Source organism: Geotrypetes seraphini, chromosome 2 (genome assembly GCF_902459505.1).
Source record: "Geotrypetes seraphini chromosome 2, aGeoSer1.1, whole genome shotgun sequence".
Lineage (NCBI taxonomy): Eukaryota > Metazoa > Chordata > Amphibia > Gymnophiona > Dermophiidae > Geotrypetes > Geotrypetes seraphini.
In genome coordinates, this window is record NC_047085.1 from 53892326 (window position 1) to 53913045 (window position 20720).

General features: G+C 39.5%; 1 protein-coding gene across 1 annotated transcript in view; it reads left to right on the plus strand.

Moving 5' to 3' along the window:
- Positions 1–20720, plus strand: part of CSMD3 (CUB and Sushi multiple domains 3) — a 1852015-nt gene that overhangs the window by 1082008 nt on the left and 749287 nt on the right. The window contains exons 21-22 of the mRNA XM_033933128.1: positions 9038–9253; positions 19761–19949. Of these exons, the coding sequence (XP_033789019.1) occupies positions 9038–9253; positions 19761–19949 (405 nt within the window). The remainder of the gene's footprint in view (positions 1–9037; positions 9254–19760; positions 19950–20720) is intronic.

Consider the following 20720-nt stretch of genomic DNA (forward strand, 5'->3'; position numbering starts at 1 on the left):
ATAAACAGGATGGGTCAGTCCAGAGGAAAGCTACTAAAATGGTCAGTGGTCTTTGTCATAAGGCGTATGGAGACAGACATTGATCTCAAAATAACATATAATCATACCTAAGTCATGCTCTTCTGTCGTGTACATGTTCTTCTTCCCCTAAACTGTACTGTTCCCTCTGGTTTTTGCAGCCCAAATGCAAAATATCTAGTGCATTCCAAAGTGGCAGAAGAGATTTTTTTTTTACTATTAATTTGTTCTCAGTAACCTGTTTCACTTGAAATTTAATATTTATATGTTGGGAAAATACACTTATCAATATTACTTTCAATTATGTAAGTTAAAATACAGCCTAACTTCAGTATAATGTATACTTAAATCTCCCCAAAACTGCAGTTAGATGAACTGATATTGAGAGTGAGGGAAATAATTGGCATAGCACCCAACTTGTGTTTAACTGCAGTTTTTGGGACATTTATAGAACATAAGAATAGCATACTGGGTCAGACCAATGGCTTATACTCCAATTCCTCCTTTTTTTGTATAGCAATTTGGTATACTGTATACTTAACATTCAAGTAAAAGGTTATCTTATAAAATGTTTTCTGGATTTACAACTACAGTATGTTAGTACCACTTAAATTGCTGAATCAGTTTTGTTATCTTGTTCAAGTTATCCTTAAGCATCATGGCAGTGGGAATTGCCTTCTAGGCTATTAAATATTCTCATTTGTGCAATTTGATTGCTTGAAATTATAACAGAGGACAAAAACAAAGGAAAAACAGATTAAAAAAATAAATGTAGCAATATTACCTTGAGAGAAAAGGATCACAAAGATTATTCTTCTTTGACTTTCTAACAATTCAGATTGATACCTTAAACCCAACTGAGCTTTACATTTTTAGATCTTGTTCTATGAATATGCTTGGGAAACTTTTATTTTTCTAGCAAAAGCTTGTACTAATGCAGGTCCTTGGAAATGCATTTTTATATTATGCATTTCACTTACAATACTCCTAAACATTTGCAACATAATCCCTTAATTATACCTTGAAGCTGCTGAAAATGTAATAGTTATTTGCACATAGTAATTATACTAGTAGACAAATGTGTTCATACATTTGTTCCTCAAAGCTCAAAAACACAGGAGCTGCTTTATTTTGTCAATGTGGGAATTCATAAATCTAAAATCACATTTTGCTTGGATTAGCTATACAAAAATGAATGGCTGAGAATTACAAAAATGTTAGTTCTCCTTTACCTTGCATAAGGGAAAATAAAATGGTTTGCTTTAGTTACCTTAGTTATTAAAACAAATTCATAAGATTAACAAAATAAACCCCCCTTTTACAAAACCCTAGCATGGTGTTTAGTGTCGACCATGGCGGTAACAGCTCCGACGCTCATAGAATTCCTATGAGTGTTGGAGCTGTTACCATCACGGCCAGTGCTAAAAAATGCATTATGGTTTTGTAAAAAGGAGGGGGATAAAACAACTAGAAAAAAAATAAAATGATTCCATAAAATAACTGCATTAAAGAGTATTTTCCAGGAAGTTTGGGTACGTAGCCTCATAGAGCTGTTTAAACCAATGGTTCCCATCTTTGTTCTTGCTAACTGTTTAGTAGGGTTATTCATTTGCATTAAGGCATTAGCATACATTAACACTATTAACACAAGTTATATCACAGGTCTCATTTTATGCAATAGGACCTAGCTACTAATGATGCACATTAAGGGCCTGATTCTGCCAGCGTGCGCAACAGTGGTAGGTGGCGGTAAGTGTCCTACTGTCGTCTCTCAGCCAATCAGAACACACTTAAAAAAAAAAAAAAGGGATGGGCCACCTACATTGTAGGCGTGTGCCATGCATCTACAGAGACATGTAGGGATGTTTAAGCACTCCCAAGGTGGGATGTGGGCGTGGTTTTGGGCATGCTTAAGCATCCCTACGCGTCTCTGTAAGCACAAGACAGATGCCTGAAATGTAGGCCTACAACATGCTGGCATACATTTAAGGCATCTGTTCGGCGACGCAGATGGGATTATCTTTAGGACGCCGATGTGTGATTGACATTCAGTTGGCGGCCGCCTCTTAAGTGTCCGCCGAGATAGGTGTCCTAAAGAGAATCAGGCCCTAAAAGCATTAGTGAACAGTAAAACAGTAGTTCATATTAATAACTAACTGTAGGTTTCCATTCTCTTCTGTATATAATTACACTTCAGACAAATTCATTATGAATTAGAGTTGTACCAAATAGCATTTTTTACTATTTGGTCAAAAATGAACAAGAAAAATATTATGGATATGAATAATGGGCATTGATCTTTAACATAACAAATAATTTAAAAAAAAAAACAACAACATGCAATCGGAGATCAAGTGCTCATTTCAATAGGATTTAGCACAGTAGAGCCCCGAGTTATTTGTGTTTGAATTTAATTCATTATTTGGCTGAATATGAATTGTGTGTTCAAAGCACTATCTGGGGCCGAATCAAATCAGTAAAGCCTTACTATGAATATTGTTAAAAACTAGACTGTCTTGGTGGTTCTCAAGGACTTTGTCAAAAATCATTGGCTTAAAGAGTAGACATAATCCCTCTTCTATATCTTTAATGCCTAAATTTAAATGCTATTTGCATGTTTAAGTTATGGAATACTAGCACTTATAAGTGTACCCTTATGCATGTAAGTGCTTATGCCCATGCTCAGTGTTGTTCAATAAATAATACTTTAAAACATAAGAATAGTCATACTGGGTCAGACCAATGGGCTCCTGTTTCTATCAGTGGCCACTGCAGGTCGTAAATACCTGACAGAAACACAGACATTGGTAACCTTCTATGCTACTGATCCCAGGGCAAGCAATGGTTTCTGCCACGTCTGTCTCAATATCAGACTATGGACTTTTCCTTCAGGAACTTGTCCAAACCTTTTTTTAAATCTAGCTATGGTTCCCACTATTACAACATGCTCTGGCAACGAGCTCCACAGCATAACTATTCAGTAAAAAAGTATTTCCTCCTATTTGTTTAAAGCTATTTTTATTTAACTTCATTGAGTGTTCCCTGGGCTTTTTAATGTTTTGAAAAAGGGAAAACTTGATTCACTTTAACCTGTTCTATACCACTCAGTATTTTGTAGACCTCAATCATATCACCCTTAGCTATTGCTTTTCCAGGCTGAAGAAACCTAACCTCTTTAGCCTTTCCTAATATGAGAGGAGTTCACTCCCCTTTATCATTTAGGTCATTCTGCTTTGAACCTTTTGTAATTCTGCTATATCTTTTTTGACCAGACCAGATCAGAATTGAACTCAGTATTCAAGGTGATATTGTGCCATGGAGCAATATAGATGCATTCTAATAATCTCAGTCTTATTTACCATCCCTTTCTTAATAATTCCTATAATCCTGTTTGCTTTTTTGGCCACCGCCATACACGGGGTTGAATATTTCTGCATATTGTCTACAATGACACCTAAATCTTTTTTTTTTTTTCTGTGTTGACTCCTAAGCTGGACCCTAGTGTCCGGTAACAATGATTTGGATTATTCTTCATAATGTTCATCACTTTGCATTTCTCTACATTAAAGTTTATCTGCCATTACATGCAGCATGCTTAGTGCAATGACTTCAAGGAAGATGTTCAAAGAGGAGGATCGTGGGTGGGGCATAACTTACAGAATACTGTGAGTTACATATTAAAATGCCACAATGAGGCATGTATACTATATCTGCTATTGACATTGGCTCCACCTAAATGTAGGTACATAGATGCTGACTTACACTAGTATTCTGTAATGGAATCTTGGAGTCCAGACACCAGAGGAGGGCTGCAGTCCGGCCATCGGACCAACGGTCGGCATGGGGGCCCGTTCCAGTGGGGCACCCGACATTGTCTTCGCTCCTCCTCCATTCCAGCAGGGGAGAGCCGACGGAGGAGGGCTGCAGTCCGGCCATCGGACCAACGGTCGGCTTGGGGGTCCGTTCCAGTGGGGCACCCGACACTGTCTTCGCTCCTCCCCCATTCCAGCAGGGGAGAGCCGACGGAGGAGGGCTGCAGTCCGGCCATCGGATCAACGGTTGGCTCGGGGGCCCATTCAAGCTGGACTTCAGTTTTGACTGTTTTGATTTTATTTTCAATTCTTTTTAGTTTATGATATATTTTTTAATCTCACTTATTGTTATACCACTTATTTTGTTTTATTTTATCATTCAAATTTCACTTAAATTTCCCCAGAATTCTATTGCTTCAACGGTTCTCCCTCTGCATCTATTCTTATCTCCCCTCTTTTTTCAACCTTTCAAAGTCCTTTAGATCATTGTAGTCTTATTAGAATGTTTATTTTCTTATTTTTCTCATCTATTCTCTCTTTTATTTCTTCATTACTCTACTAATTGTCATTTTTCCAGGTACTTTAGTTAGATTGTGAGCCTTCGGGACAGTAAGGGAATTTCTAAGTACCTATTTTACTTATAATTTTAATGCACCCTATTGTCTATTTTTCTGTAAACCGCTTAGAATCCTAACGGAGTTTAGCGGTATATAAGAAATAAATTACATTACATTACATTATAAATTCATGCTCATTGTTTGCATCTAGGTGTCTAACTTGTGATGCCCAGTTAAAGATGTATCCATGTTATTCCCAATTGATTATGGAGTACTGAAAGGAAGCAACGCCTAAACATTCTAGAATGGCATTTGCAAACTCTAGTTCTTGAATGGTACCATTAGTAGTGGTTGTCAGGACATGTAAATTAACCATTCTCTTGGATCAAATGTATACTAATATATCTTGTGAATAGTCACAGTAGAAAACAGTTTATTATAGTACTAGATTGATGGTCCAGTTTACTGAAGGGTTCATGTATTAAGTTGGGATAAGATTTTGCTGTCACCATTTGGTAATTTCAAAATTAAATCATGCAAACAACAAAACCACTGCATTAGTTGTTGGGGGCATCACCAACATTTAGCCATGCAGTTACTATGGATAAAATGTTGTTACTGTGCATTAAGGGCTAAATTCTATATATGCTACCCAAAAACCTGATGCTAAAAAGTTCTGTTCTATAAGACACACTTAGGGGTCCTTTTACTAAGGCACGCAAACCAATTTAGCGTGCGCTAAAGATTAGCCCACACTAAATGTTAAGGCACCCATGATATTCGATGGGTGCCTTAGCATTTAGCATGTGCTAATTTTAGCCTGCGCTAAATTGATTAGCTCATGCCAAATCAGTTAGTGCATGCTAAATCAGTTTGTGTGCCTTATTAGATGTGGTTTCTAGAATAGCGTTTGCACCCAAGAACCAGGAGTGAATTAAGGACAGCCATTTGCATCAAGAAAATTTAGAGTGCCGATGTCCTTATTCTATAATTAAATGCGTAACTGAAAGTAGCACTCCTGACCAGCTCATGACCCTCCCATTTCCGCATCCCTTTGAGTTGCGAGTAAGTTTGGTGCAGATCTCACACCCAAATTTATGCACATAACTTGTAATTGATTTTAATTAGCATCAATACTTGCTTGTTAAGAAGCCAATTTAAGCAGTTAGTCAATTTAATTGTATGTGCAATTTTTTGTGTTTTTTAAAAATAGAATTGGGGGTAACAGGGCAAGGGGTAGGAGCTTATTCTATAAAGAAATGTGTCTATTTTCTTAATACAATACTAGCTTATAGTATCTGATTATATAAATGCTTAACATTTAGGGCTTCTTTTACAAAGCCGCGCTAGGGCCTTAACGCGCGGAATAGCACGCGCTAAATTTCTGCACGTGCTAGCCGCTACCGCCTCCTTTTGAGCAGGCAGTGGATTTCCAGCTAGCGCGCGCTAATCCGGTGCGTGCGATAAAACCACTAGCGCGGCTTTGTAAAAGCAGCCCTTAGACATGAGCAGTTATACTAGCCATAGAATTGGTCTTAGTACCCAAGCATTGTAGATATTCACCTACACTCATAGGAAGTGGAATACCTTTTTGTTTGGGGGTGGGGGTGCAAAAGTTCCATCCTAGCCCCAGCAGGATCCTGTGGCCCAATGATTCCCCCACCTACCTTCTTCGGTCACTGTAATTTTTAATCTTCAGGCAGCCGCCAAGCAGCATCAACGAGCAGGTCTACCCCAGAAGTTTTCATTCTGGGCCTCCTCTAGCTAGTTTTGGCCAAGCCTCTTTTACTTCCTGGTTCCTGTCTCCCCAACTCTCCTTTCAGTGTCACTTCCCCCTGGCTCTGCATTGTGAGGGATTATCCAGCAGGGGGAGTCCTATAGACTCCCTTACACACCAGCAATTAGGTCTCTGCTAAAAATAGGACCTGTGCTAGAACAGCATGAGTTCAAGTTCAATTTATTTGATATTCTGCTAATAAAACCAAGGTAAATCTAAGTGGTGTACAATAAAAATGTAATAATAACAATGTAAAAATAAAAAAAGGGTAGGGAACAAAAGTTGTAACAATACACAAAAAACGGACATTAAACAAACGGCTATAGTCCAATAACATGTCCTAATGGTAGTCTGCACTGATAACTCCCTCCCTCCCAAGACGTAATTTTAGCACTAACTTGTGCTTTTAGCCTGATTTATTTTACCACCTGGGAGCACTGGGCCGCAAAGCCATGGTCTGATGCGTCCCATCTTCAGTATACAGAGTTTGGACCTATTTTTGGCATTAGTGTTTGCTAACATGGTAGCACACTTTCTAAATCTGGCTTAGAAGCCTTATACAAAATATTTGCTTCTCTTTACAATAAAACCCATATTAGTTATTTTTAATCCATTATGGGGCTCATAATAAACCCCCCCCACACACAAAAAACCGTCTACAAAGTGGCCTAAATGGGTACTTGGGCGATCAGAAAGCCTGATTGTCCAAGTACCCATAACCAAAGCTGGTTTTAGACGTATCTAAAACCAGCTTAGGCCTTTCCCCTGCCTCTAAACGCATAGAGCAAAAAGAGGCGTTTTTAGAAGAGGGGAAAGGGCGGGAGGTGGGCCTACATAGATATAGTCGTACATCAGGTATAAACAAAACATTTGACAGGTTGTCTAGTCGGCACTGATGTGTTTTGACTTATGTACTTAGAAGAAAGGGGCCGCGATGAGCTCAGTGGCCCCGGCAACCTGCCCACCCTCCACCCACCAACCACGGCATTTGGGATCGCTATTGTGGCAGGAGAGATAGCCAATCTCTCCTGCTGCAATCCACCCCCCCTCCTGCCCGGCAACTCCCCACAACTCCCAACATGATCAGGGCAGGAAGGAGCCCAAGCCCTCCTGCCCCGGCGAGCCGTGACACCCCCACCTCCCGACAACATCGTGGCAGGAGGGAGCCCAAGTCCTCCTGCCCCAGCGAAACCCCCTATCCCCCACCCGCTCTAAGATAAGATTGGCTATCTCTCCTGCTGTGATTGTTGCTGGGGGGGTAGATTCTGTAATCGGTGTTCTTTTTGAAAGACACCGGTTACAGAATTCAGCTTTTAGGCAAAGGACTGGCCCCTCCTTTGCCTAAAAACTCTTGTGTTGGACGTTTGGGACATAGGGGTTTTTTTGGTTGATTTTATGTTGTTAGTGTAGACGTAGTGGTGGTCTGGGCGTTTAAACAGCTGAACTTAGAGGAAGGCCATTAACAAAAAAACCTCCTTTTGGATGTTTTTTTTTGAGAATGGACATTTACCCTGCTTCTTTTTTCAGCGTTTAGAGCCTAGGCCAAAAGGGGACTTAGACTTTTTTTTTTATTATGCCCCACTGTGGGTATAGTAAAGGGAGAAAAAAATCAATTAACACAAAAATCAATTCACCTAATAATATTCAACCTGATTTATCTTCAAATACACAGGTGGAGGAGCATAATCGAAAGGGATGTCTAAGTCCATTTTCGTCTAACTCGCAAGTCGTCCAAAGTAAAAAACAGTCTAGGACACATTTTCGAAAAATACGTCCAAAAATTTTTTTCTTTCGAAAATCATCTAAATTATACGTCCTGCAGATCTGATTGTCCAAGTTGCTAAATCGCCTAGAACAAGTCCTTTTGGATGTGGGAGGGGTCTGCAAAGTGATGGACTGAACATCCAGACATGGCACCTAAATAGTGGGGTACCTTACAGGGCACTGCTGTGAACTTCACAAAAAGGTTGCCATGTCTTCACCTCATTACAGCTCCCTTAAAGGTCATGGTGAGCCCCTCAAACCATCTCCAGAATCTCCTAGACCCACTTATCTACCATCCCAATAGTCCTTATGGCTGCAGGAGCCATTTATATGCCAGTAAAAAAGAGTTTGGGGGATGTAGAGGGGAGTGCACATGTTTAAGTATCAATGCAGTGATTACAGGAGCTTATGGGCATGGGTCCTCCTCTTCATGAGTCCCTAACCCACCCCCAAGACAGCTTAAGCTTTCCTATGCCAGGCTGCCAGGTGATGATGGTCTGGAGGCTGAATTTTAAATGTGTGATTACGGTTGGTGAGGTGACTTTAGGTGGGTTTTTGTGACTTAGACCATGTTTTACATGGTCTAAGTCACAACGTCCAAGTTCTGTCGATCCTGGGCTGTATAACTTTCGGTTATATATGCTGTACGACTAAGTCTAAGCCAGCCCACGTCCCACTCAAATGCTGCCCTCGACACTCCTCCTTAAACGTTCCGTTTAGCTTTGGTCGTTCAGCAGCACTATGAAGGTCTAGGTCATTTAGAATTACGTTTAGAATTAGAAATAGCTAAGAAGAAAAAAAAAAAAAAAAATTTTTTTAAATTGAATCAGGTTGGGCAGACTGGATGGACCATTCGGGTCTTTATCTGCCGTCATCTACTATGTTACTATGTTACTATGTCCAAAACCCGTTTTTAATATCGGCACTTGGACGTATTTGGACAATGTTCGTCCAAGTGCCGACTTAGGTCGGTTTTTAGACATTTTTCTCTTTCGATTATGAGCCCCTTACTGTTTAAAAGCCTATTCTTAAAAAAAAAAAGAAAAAAGTAAAGCTTACATGTTTGCTAATTATCTGATCTGTAAGTCTAGTTTTATTCTTTTCAACAGGAGTGCAGTTCACCTTTCATACCTTTCATTTGGAAGATCTTCATGACTACTTACTAATCACCGAGAATGGCAGTTTTACTCAGCCACTGGCACGGCTGACTGGTTCTGAACTCCCTGCAGCAATCAACGCGGGTCTCTATGGAAATTTCAGGGCTCAGCTGCGTTTTATTTCAGATTTTTCAATATCATATGAAGGATTCAACATTACTTTCTCTGGTAAGGAAATTCTATATATGAAAAATGAGAAATAGGTTAAATAAATTCATTAGTTATGGAAAAGTAAACTTTAAAAGCCATTTTCATGATATTTTAATGGCTTATAGTCACTCAATAAATCTATCAAAGTACAGTAGTTGTCATGTCCTCTATAGAATATTCTAAGAATAAAGCAAATAATATTGATGTAGCAATGCAACATTGCTAATTTCAGATAGAAAAGTCTGACTGATTGGGGCAATGTGTTAGTTTTATTTTGAAAAAAACAATATACTTTCTTAGTTATTTCCATATATAGGAAAGAGAAGATGGGTGATATTTTTTTCTTGGGAAAATATAATTAATTTATAATTAACTTTTTCTTTGGTCTCTTCATCAGATCAGGGATGAGTATAATATTCTGATTTCATTTTCAACAATTTACCTTATATAACACTGGTCTCACAATGTTTTGGGGTTTTTTTTGGCACCAGCTAGCTCTTTGGGTCAGGTACCCATATCAGGATCTACAAAACAAAGTCTGTTTGTTTTAGCAGGGCACAGGCTGGGACCAGATTTACTTGTTAGGCAAATGATAACTTTCTCTGAGGACAAGCACGTATAATATTCTCATATGTGGGTGACGTTATCCATAGAACCTGGTATGGAAACTGCCAAGTGCACTGTCACTTTAAATCATTATGCAGTGTTCATACCTTGTGTGTGCCGGTAGTAGCATAGTAAGGAGGGGCAGACTGGCCTGGGTGCCATCTTTGTGGATGATGCTGGCAAAGGCATCTTTCCTCCTCTCCGTCTCCCCATGTACTTCTTGAAATGTTCACCGGAGCGAGCAGCATCTTTCACTTGCTGCTCACACCGGTGAACATTTCAAGAAGTATGCGGGGGCACTCATTGGCAGGGAAGAGAGGGGGCGCACAGCGCAGTGACTTTTGGTGCCACCTCCACGGGCACCAACTTTCCTTGGTATGCCACTGCATGCTGGTGCCTTCCCACCTAACATCAGTTTGAAGGACCATTAGTTGTTAATTTTCCACAGAGCCAAGAAGCTGTGCCTTTGGTTTCTCCTCAGCGAATCAAACTTCAGTCATTTTTATGCCTTCCTGATATTTGTTTTTGTCTTCTTTTTTTCCTCAAAATTCTTGTTTGTTTTTTCGCATTTCCCTTTAGAGGTGAATAATGTTCATCAGTTATTAGTTCATGGAAGGTATAATTGTTTTTTATGCTTATGGATTTCATGTATGCACAAACTGTGGTCATCACATATCCACATATTTAAAAATATATTTCTTCTTATTTATGAATATATTATATATATTCTATATATATATGAATATGAATTCATATATTTGAATATATATTATATTCTATATTATTTATGAATATTCTTATTCATATTTAAAAATATATTTCTTTTTAAGTTTCTGTTCATGTAGTAAATGTATAGAAATAGGAAGGTGAGAGAGGGGTCAGGAATGACAAGCATGTTGCTTTCTTATGTTCAGGAGAGTCTTCTCAGGAAAGGAGGAGTTAGGTCATTTTTAGAGGTTTGGGGCATGGGTTCTTTACTAATCCAATTGTCCCTTTAACCAGGGCCCTATGTTATATAAGGGCCCTATGCTTCTAGAGAGGAAAGATAAGGCTAGCTCAAAAACTGGCATTTTCTGTGCATAAATAATGCAGTTTTGAGGTTAAATATAAACTTAGCATCTCATTATAATTTAACTCATTTGAAAAGGGTAAATAATTTATGACTTTGCATTTAAGAAATACTTTAGATACTTTGCTAATGTGATGAAAGCCACATGGAAGTGTCCACATGGAAAACAGAACTACAATTATTAAGGGGCTCATTTTCAAAAGAGAAAAAAATCCCAAAAATGACATAAAGTGGCATTTGGACATTTGGGGACTCATTTTCAAAAAAGATAGACATCCAAAAGATGGCATAAACTGACACTCGGAAGTCTTACTAGTCAAAATGTCCAAGTCCAATGTCCAAACACATAGAGGCTCAGGCGTGTTTGGATGTGTGCAGTTTGAGCACTTGGAAAGCCTAAACGGTTACTGGTGTAGAAGGTTGAAATCGTTCCCCTGACGCAGCTCAGCGAAATGGTGATTTCTCCATTGGGCAAGAGTGGCTGCGGGGTTGAGCAGGCTGGCACTGTTTGGGTGCATGGAAGACAGCTTGGATACCGTCTGCAGCTAAGTGATTTTGTTTATCCTGCTTGCCATTGACTATGTTTGAGTCTTTAATACGAGCTATATGCTGTGCTCACACCTTTGGATGTTGTGAATTTTTGGCGTGCTGAAGTTTTTTTGGAGGTTCCTACGAGGGCTACTATCGTGTCTCTCACTGCTGTTTTGAATGATACAATTTGGACCTTACTTGTTTGTGGTCTTTAACAGGAGTTTTTTTGCCAGATGAAGCTGAACTGAGGCTTTTTCTCCACTTTTATTTTCTTCTTTTTGGTTGGTGTTTGAGCGAGTGCAGTGAGTGTACCTTGTAGTATCTTGGTGGGTTCCCCAGTTGTTTCCAATAAGACATACACTTGAGTTTCTTTGGATTATATATGTCCTTTCCTTAGATTTGTCTGGGTAGTTCCACCTGTACCCCATGGAATCCATGGCTGCAGTTGATCTTTCACTCTTTGGGCCACCGGCAGCGTGAGTGAAGTAAACATGCTGCATTTGGTGGGCCGGAAGCTTTCCCTCTGCTACTGTTTCCTATCCTCTCTTAGGTAGGAAGCAGTAGCAGGGAGAAAACTTACAAACCGCCAAAGGCAGCGTTTTTACTTTACTAAAGCTGCCGGCAGTCAAAAGAGTGCAAGAATAGCTGCCTTATCGGACCCCATGGAGGGAAGGAACACAGGGGGGTCACTGGGAAATCGCATGAAGGGTGGTCATTAGAGAAATGCTGGACCACAGGGATGGAAAAAAAAAAGAGATGCCAAACCTTTGGGGGAGGAAAGGGAGTACAGAGATGAAAGACCATGGTAGGAGAGGTACAGAGATAAAAGACCATGGTAGGGAGGAGGGAAGGAGAAGTAAAACATGTCCCTATTAGAATGTTGCAGTTTTGTGGAGTTTTTTTGCCAATGATAAGGGAGCCTAGTCAGATATGAAGAGGGGGACAAGTTACAATCAATGTAACAAGAGTGAAAAGGTGCATGTATTGAAAAGAAAAAAAAAAAATCACTCTATGGACCTGTTCAAAGAGTAAAGTTGATTATATAACTCAGTTCACAAAAACTTGCTCAGAATCAAGGAGGGGAAAACTGGGACGAGCCCCAGAAAAACCACCTCACAGCCCAATCATCGCATGGAGAATAAACAGAAACGTTATATCATTCCATATTTTGCTTTTTGTGTTATGAAAAAATGTTAATGTTCAGCACTATGTTAACTAGGTTTTTTAGTCAAAGAACTGAGCAAACTTAACTTGCAGCTTGCGGGTTCCGATGAAAAAACTCATGCGATAGGTACAGAGATTCTGAAAAAACAAAATTAAATGAATCAATGCTTTATTCAAAGATAAGTTAAAAAAGTTTAGCACATAAAAATTGAAGCAATTTAAACTTAGCTTTCGGCTAAACAGAAAAAGGACTCACCAGAACGGACTGTTGTCTCACATATAGAAGCGCGAGTAGTGCGGTTTAGCTGCTTTGAGAGGTGACCAGAGCGGAAAGACCGCCATGATTTTAAAGGGCTCTGAAGGACGTGATCACGCGCGAAAACATGTGATGACGTCATAGCACATACGGAAAAACTAAGGTGCCAAAAGACTGAAGAGACACTGTCAATCGAAATATACTGAAAAAATAAACAATAAAAAATGAAAAATAAAAATGAAAATTGCTAAATGCATCAAATAATTGATAACATGAATCCTAAATTACGGAAAAAATGCTGAATTACAGAAAAGTGCGCCACTCGATCTCACTGTTAAGACCTAGTGGGTGCAAGGTGTTTAATTTGAAAATCCAATACTGCTCCCTCACATGTAATTTGGCTTTTAGATTGCCACCACGAGGTAGCACAGGGACTTCCAAGATAGAAAATTTCCTTGAAGTAAGGAGATGGTTTTCAGTCACCCAATGTTGGGTGAGGGGAGCTTCCATTACTCGAGTGGAAATCCTGCTAAGGTGTTCTCCAATACGCACTTTAATACTTCTGATGGTGTGTCCCACGTATAATTTGTCACAGGGGCATTGAATGACATACACAACCCCACTGGTAGAGCAGTTAGTAGAAGGTATATTAGTACGTTTATGCATCCACGAGGGTAAATTGATGCTAGTAAGTGGCATACTGTACGGGCAAACTTTACAGGATAAGCAAGGGGAATGACAGCTCCCAGGTGAACTCAATGCAGGACCCTCTGATAAAAATTGGGACCTTGTCAGACATTGTTTGAGGTTACGACTACGAGAGTAGGCGAAACGAGGGGAATCATGAAAAACAGCGTGATGTTGTAAAATACTCCAATGTGATTTTATGATGCGTTTGATCTTGAAAGCTTGCTGAGAATAGGGAATAACACACACTGGAGAAGACTCAGACTCCTTATTGCGAGGGGAAAAAAGAACATCTCTTTGGGCAAATAAAGCTCTTTTAAAGGCCCTCTTAACAACAGAGTGAGGGTACCCCCGTTCACTGAAACGGTGTTTCATATCTTCAGCTTTGTGCATAAAATCACTTTGGGTAGAACATATGTGGCGGAGTCTTAAAAACTGCCCCGTAGGGATGTTATCACGCAGATGTTTTGGATGATGACTATCATACCTGAGTAGGGTATTTCTGTCTGTAGGTTTCCTAAAGATTGTAGTAGAAAACTTGCCGTCCTGTAAGGAGATGTTAATGTCTAAAAACGGTAAAGTATGCATATTAGAGTTGATGGAAAACTGAAGATTTGGATCACCTTGGTTAAGCCACAAAATAAATGATGTTAAATCTTCATGAGTACCCAACCAGACAGCGAATACATCATCGATGTATCGCTTCCACATCAATAAATTTGGATAATGTTCAGAAGGATATATATACCTTTGTTCGAAAGCTGACACATATAGGCATGCAATAGTGGGGGCAATTTTGGCACCCATGGCAGTACCTTTAATTTGAAAGAAAAATGACTGGTCAAATTGGAAATAGTTCATGCCAAGTGCCACCTTGGCTATACTGACTAAAAATTGTACCCGTTGAGCGGATAAACACTTCTGTTGTAGATGGTGTGTGATAATGTGAATGGCTGCATATTGAGGGATGTTAGTATACAGTGAGGCAATCTCTAAAGATACTAGGATAGCATGCGTGGGTACATCTTGGAAGGTTTCCAAAAGTTTGATCATGGCTCCCGTATCCTTGATGTATGAAGGTGATAAAGGAACTTGGTCTTTAAGCTGGAGATCTAAGAATTCTGACAATGGTTCCAAAATATATCCTATGCCCGCCACAATAGGGCGAGCAGGCGGATTCACCATTGATTTATGGATTTTGGGGACAAAGTATATAACTGGGATGACAGGATGTAAACAGCGCAAAAACTTATATTCCCCTTCAGTGATCATACCAGCTTCCAAGGCTTGAATTAAAAGGTGTGCAATACCATCAATCAGTTCTGTGGTGGGGTCATGATCAATCAACTTGTAATATATATGATCTGATAGCTGACGATTAGCCTCCTGAACATACGAGGATGTGTCCAACACCACAATGCCACCACCTTTGTCAGCAGGTCGTATTACAATGTTTTTGTCCGATGACAAGGACTTCAATGCTGTTCTTTGTGGAGGAGTAAGGTTATCTTTGACACGCATTTGCTGTGACTCAAGTTGGATAATGTCACGTTCTACCAGGTGTTCGAAGACTTGAATGTGGGGATCAACTGGTCCTGGTGGACACCAGGTAGATTTCAATCTCCTCGAAGTTATCCTAGTATCGTCTTCACTGATATCTGTCTGTTGATCTTGGCTAGCGTGTATATCTTGAAAAAAGTGTTTAAGTTTCAGTTTGCGAATGAATTTAAAGAGACATATACGTGTGTCAAGTGAGTTATATTGTGTGGTTGGAACAAATGCAAAGCCTTTGGAAAGGACTTGCATTTCAACATCTGTAAGTGTTCTGTGAGACAAATTGAATATCTGAGACAAACCTATGGTTTGGGATTCTTGTATCTCGAAGGTCTTTGATTGCTTGGTTTTTGGTTTGACACTAAAAAATACTTATTTTGAGCAGGAGCCGTGGTTCCAGGTGCAATGGTGACAATCCGTGTGGTGTTAGAGTGTGAATCCTCTTCTGAGGTGTCACTGGAGGTCTGAGCGTACGTGGGGTGCTTATTCACTTTACGTCTGGATTTGTCCATCCAGGCATACACGATACCTCGTTGGTAATCCAACTCATCTCTACGAAGCTTTTTAATCTTAGACCCTCTTAGTTCCAATTTGAAATCATCTAATTTCTTGGTCAGCTCTTGATATTGTGTGGTGTAAACATCATCTTGCACATGATCCTTCAAGTACTCAACTTGTGACTGTAGATCAATTTTATACTCGTCTAGTTCTACCTTGGTGGTCTCAATGATCAATAGCATCAAGTCATATGAGCACTTATTCAGAATGGCGTTCCATTTCTGTAAAAAGTTAGTGTTATCTAAAAATAAACGTGGCTCAGTACGCATGCGAAGGCCTCTGGGTATATGTTTAACCCTGCAATATTCTGCTAGGGTGGCGGCATGCAATTCAGCTCTAATAATACGTTTATGGGTAGACTCCAATGTGTCCCAATCAGAAAGAGAGGCACCCTGTTCGGTTGCAGAAAATAATTGAAATTCCGCCAACAAATCGTTGGCCTGCTGTTCACGATATGACAGAGTGAGATCCCAACCTGAATTAGCCATTATAAAATATTAACCCCAAAAGAAGTTGCAGACTCTAGTCAGATATGAAGAGGGGGACAAGTTACAATCAATGTAACAAGAGTGAAAAGGTGCATGTATTGAAAAGAAAAAAAAAAAATCACTCTATGGACCTGTTCAAAGAGTAAAGTTGATGATATAACTCAGTTCACAAAAACTTGCTCAGAATCAAGGAGGGAAAAACTGGGGCAAGCCCCAGAAAAACTACCTCACAGCCCAATCATCGCATGGAGAGTAAACAGAAACTATATTCCATATTTTGCTTTTTGTGTTATGAAAATGTGATTTTTTGCACAAAGCTGAAGATATGAAACACCGTTTCAGTGAACGGGGGTACCCTCACTCTGTTGTTAAGAGGGCCTTTAAAAGAGCTTTATTTGCCCAAAGAGATGTTCTTTTTTCCCCTCGCAATGAGTCTGAGTCTTCTCCAGTGTGTGTTATTCCCTATTCTCAGCAAGCTTTCAAGATCAAACGCATCATAAAATCACATTGGAGTATTTTACAACATCACGCTGTTTTTCATGATTCCCCTCGTTTCGCCTACTCTCGTAGTTGTAACCTCAAACAATGTCTGACAAGGTCCCAATTTTTATCAGAGGGTCCTGCATTGAGTTCATCTGGGAGCTGTCATTCCCCTTGCTTATCCTGTAAAGTTTGTCCGTACAGTGTGCCACTTACTAGCATCAATTTACCCTCGTGGATGCATAAACGTACTAATATACCTTCTACTAACTGCTCTACCAGTGGGGTTATGTATGTCATCCAATGCCCCTGTGACAAATTATACGTGGGACACACCATCAGAAGTATTAAAGTGCGTATTGGAGAACACCTTAGCAAGATTTCCATTCGAGTAATGGAAGCTCCCCTCACCCAACATTGGGTGACTGAAAACCATCTCCTTACTTCAAGGAAATTTTCTATCTTGGAAGTCCCTGTGCTACCTCGTGGTGGCAATCTAAAAGCCAAATTACATGTGAGGGAGCAGTATTGGATTTTCAAATTAAACACCTTGCACCCACTAGGTCTTAACAGTGAGATCGAGTGGCGCACTTTTCTGTAATTCAGCATTTTTTCCATAATTTAGGATTCATGTTATCAATTATTTGATGCATTTAGCAATTTTCATTTTTATTTTTCATTTTTTATTGTTTATTTTTTCAGTATATTTCGATTGACAGTGTCTCTTCAGTCTTTTGGCACCTTAGTTTTTCCGTATGTGCTATGACGTCATCACGTGTTTTCGCGCGTGATCACGTCCTTCAGAGCCCTTTAAAATCATGGCGGTCTTTTCGCTCTGGTCACCTCTCAAAGCAGCTAAACCGCGCTACTCGCGCTTCTATATGTGAGACAACAGTCCGTTCTGGTGAGTCCTTTTTCTGTTTAGCCGAAAGCTAAGTTTAAATTGCTTCAATTTTTATGTGCTAAACTTTTTTAACTTATCTTTGAATAAAGCATTGATTCATTTAATTTTGTTTTTTCAGAATCTCAGTACCTATCGCATGAGTTTTTTCATCGGAACCCGCAAGCTGCAAGTTAAGTTTGCTCAGTTCTTTGACTAAAAAACCTAGTTAACATAGTGCTGAACATTAACATTTTTTCATAACACAAAAAGCAAAATATGGAATGATATAACGTTTCTGTTTACTCTCCATGTGATGATTGGGCTGTGAGGTGGTTTTTCTGGGGCTCGCCCCAGTTTTCCCCTCCTTGATTCTGAGCAAGTTTTTGTGAACTGAGTTATATCATCAACTTTACTCTTTGAACAGGTCCATAGAGTGATTTTTTTTTTTTCTTTTCAATGATAAGCGAGCGGCTGGAAGTCAATGTTGATTGTCATCTCTGTAATATAGCTTGAGACTTTTTCTCCATGTTTCTAATAAATGTTTTTTTCTTGCGGGTAACATTATACTAATAATACTGGGGTTTTTTATATTTAAATATCCCTATCATATCTCCCCTCTTCTACCTTTCCTCCAAAGTTTACATATTGAGATCTTTAAGTCTGTTCCCATAAGCCTTATGATGTAGACCACCAACCATTTTAGTTGCCTTCCTCTGGACCGACTTTATCCAATTTATATTTTTTTGAAATTGAAGTCTCAAGGTGACTTAAACAGATATTGGCATGTCATTGCATGTTGTTATCAAATGAAAATGAGCAGAAAAAAGATGATGAAACTTTGTTTTATTGTTTGCTCCCCCCTCCTGCATGGAATGATTTCCAAGACCTGCTTAGCAGAGATGGTTCCATCATGGGACACCAAAACTACCTAAATGAAGGCAAAAATCCAAAATTGATATATCGCAATAGCAGCCTCTTAGAGACTATGGATCTCAAGTGCTCAGCCACTTGAACTAAGTCATGGGCTCACTAACCCATATGCGAGCTATCATCGGTCCAACCTATCTCTATTGAGGGCTATTTAATTAGAGATAGGTTGGACCGATGATAGCTCGCATATGTGTTAGTGAGCCCCTGACTTAGTTCAAGTGGCTGCTAACCGCGAGCACTTGAGATCCATAGTCTCTAAGAGGCAGCTATTGCGATATATCAATTTTGGATTTTTGCCTTCATTTAGGTAGTTTTGGTGTGTTTCACATTAATTAGATAGGGTTGAAGTCCATCATGGGACAGACATGTGGGATCTCTTAGGGAGAGGAGAAGATAGCGGATGTTGTGGATGGGCAGACTCGATGGGCCATTCGGCCTTTGCCTGCTGTCATGGTTCTATGTTTCTAAGAGACCTTGCACTATCTGCAAAGAAGGCATCCTCTTTCAAAAAAATGAACATCAACATCTTTGCTCCCATAATGATAAAAATTGTCAAACAAAAATGAATAAAAAGAACATTCTGGAACTGACATATGAAAAGAATACAAAATAGAAATTATCTGACTTCCAATCCCTAGCTTTAAATAGCACTGCATTGAGGCAACATAATCCGTGTTAGTGCCCTTTAAGTCCTCTTAAGGGACAAATAATACAGGTTATTGTCTTAATGCAGCTTGATAACTTCCCCTCTTTGTGTGTGAATTATGTGTCATCCCAGTGATTTTCCTGGTCTGCGAAAGGATATTGTTGCTCAAGCACAATTAAATATATTCACTAATACTTTGTGTGGTATCGACTGAGACATGATCAAAATGTCTCGACGAATGATCATTTCCATTCTATGTGCCCTAATTTGGTTTCCAATGTAGCCTCTGCTTCAGTTTCGAATAACAAATCATTTTATTTGCTGGTCTATCTGAAAAGGAAAATAAAAAAGGGGGAGGAAACTCAACTGCCAAGACTAATGAATAAACCCTTATGTTGTACAGTTTCTGTTAGCCTAGTGCAACCATTGACCTCTCAGATACTCCTATCTGCTGAAAAAAGCAATGCATAGGCTTCACTCTCTATGATATTATCATAGATCTATTCTTCTATAAGGAAGACTATGTGAATAGCTAATGTTAACTCCAACTTTTGTATTACAGTAATGCTTACTAGGTATTGAACATTTTTTTAAAGGAGTCGAATCCTATTTTGAATAAAAATAGAATATCAACATTTCCTGTTTTGTTTTTCTTTTCATTTTTAATTACCAGAGTATATCCTTGAACCATGTGAGGACCCTGGCATTCCTCAATTTGGGAACCGAATAGGATTTCATTTTGGAGTAGGAGATACTCTATCATTTACCTGTTCACCTGGATATCGTCTAGAAGGTGCTTTGGAAATCATCTGTCTTGGTGGTGGCCGACGTGTGTGGAGTGCACCCCTGCCAAGGTGTGTGGGTACGTGGTCAGCTGCTTTCATTTGCTTGTATGTGTAGTCATTGTCCACTGAGTAGCAAATAATCCATGGTGACTTGCTCCTATACCTTATTTTGAATAGTTATTTCATAATTCCATTTCTTTGGAGAGTAGCTTAGTTTTGTGATCTTTTAATTCGCTGTTTCCATGTGAGCTAAATAGCAGCTCTTCTTGCTTTGGGGTGTTTAGTGGGTTGATATTCAAAGGGATTTATCCAGCCAGAAATGGCTACTGCCCAGTTAAATTGTCTGCTTGAGGCTAGCTGCTAATTTTCAGTGGCACTTAACCGGTTAGTGTCACAGAAAATAATCAGTTGGTGCCGAACTGCAAACCAGCAATTTTGGAGATGGTTAAGGGTGGAATCAGTACTTGACTTGTTAAGTACCGATATTCTTGGCTAGGTTATCTGCATAAATGGGTCTGTATAAAAGGCCATCTTAATTCAGTGCTGAAGACTATACAGGGCTAGGCATTGAATATTTGGGCATTATGCCAACAGCAGTTAGTAAAATGCTGATGCCCAGATTCTGTAACCAGCGCTATTGTTGGTGGCCGCCTTAAAAGTAGCTGCTGACCATCTGTCAATCACACGATAGCATCAGGTACAAAATCGCACCTCCAGCAAAGCTAGGCCAGGGTTTTCCTGGCCTACATTTCTGGCACCTACCAATGATGTAAATCGTGCCTCCGTATGCGCTTTAAGATGCCTAACACCTAGGGTTACCAGATGTCCAATTTTCCCGAACATGTCCT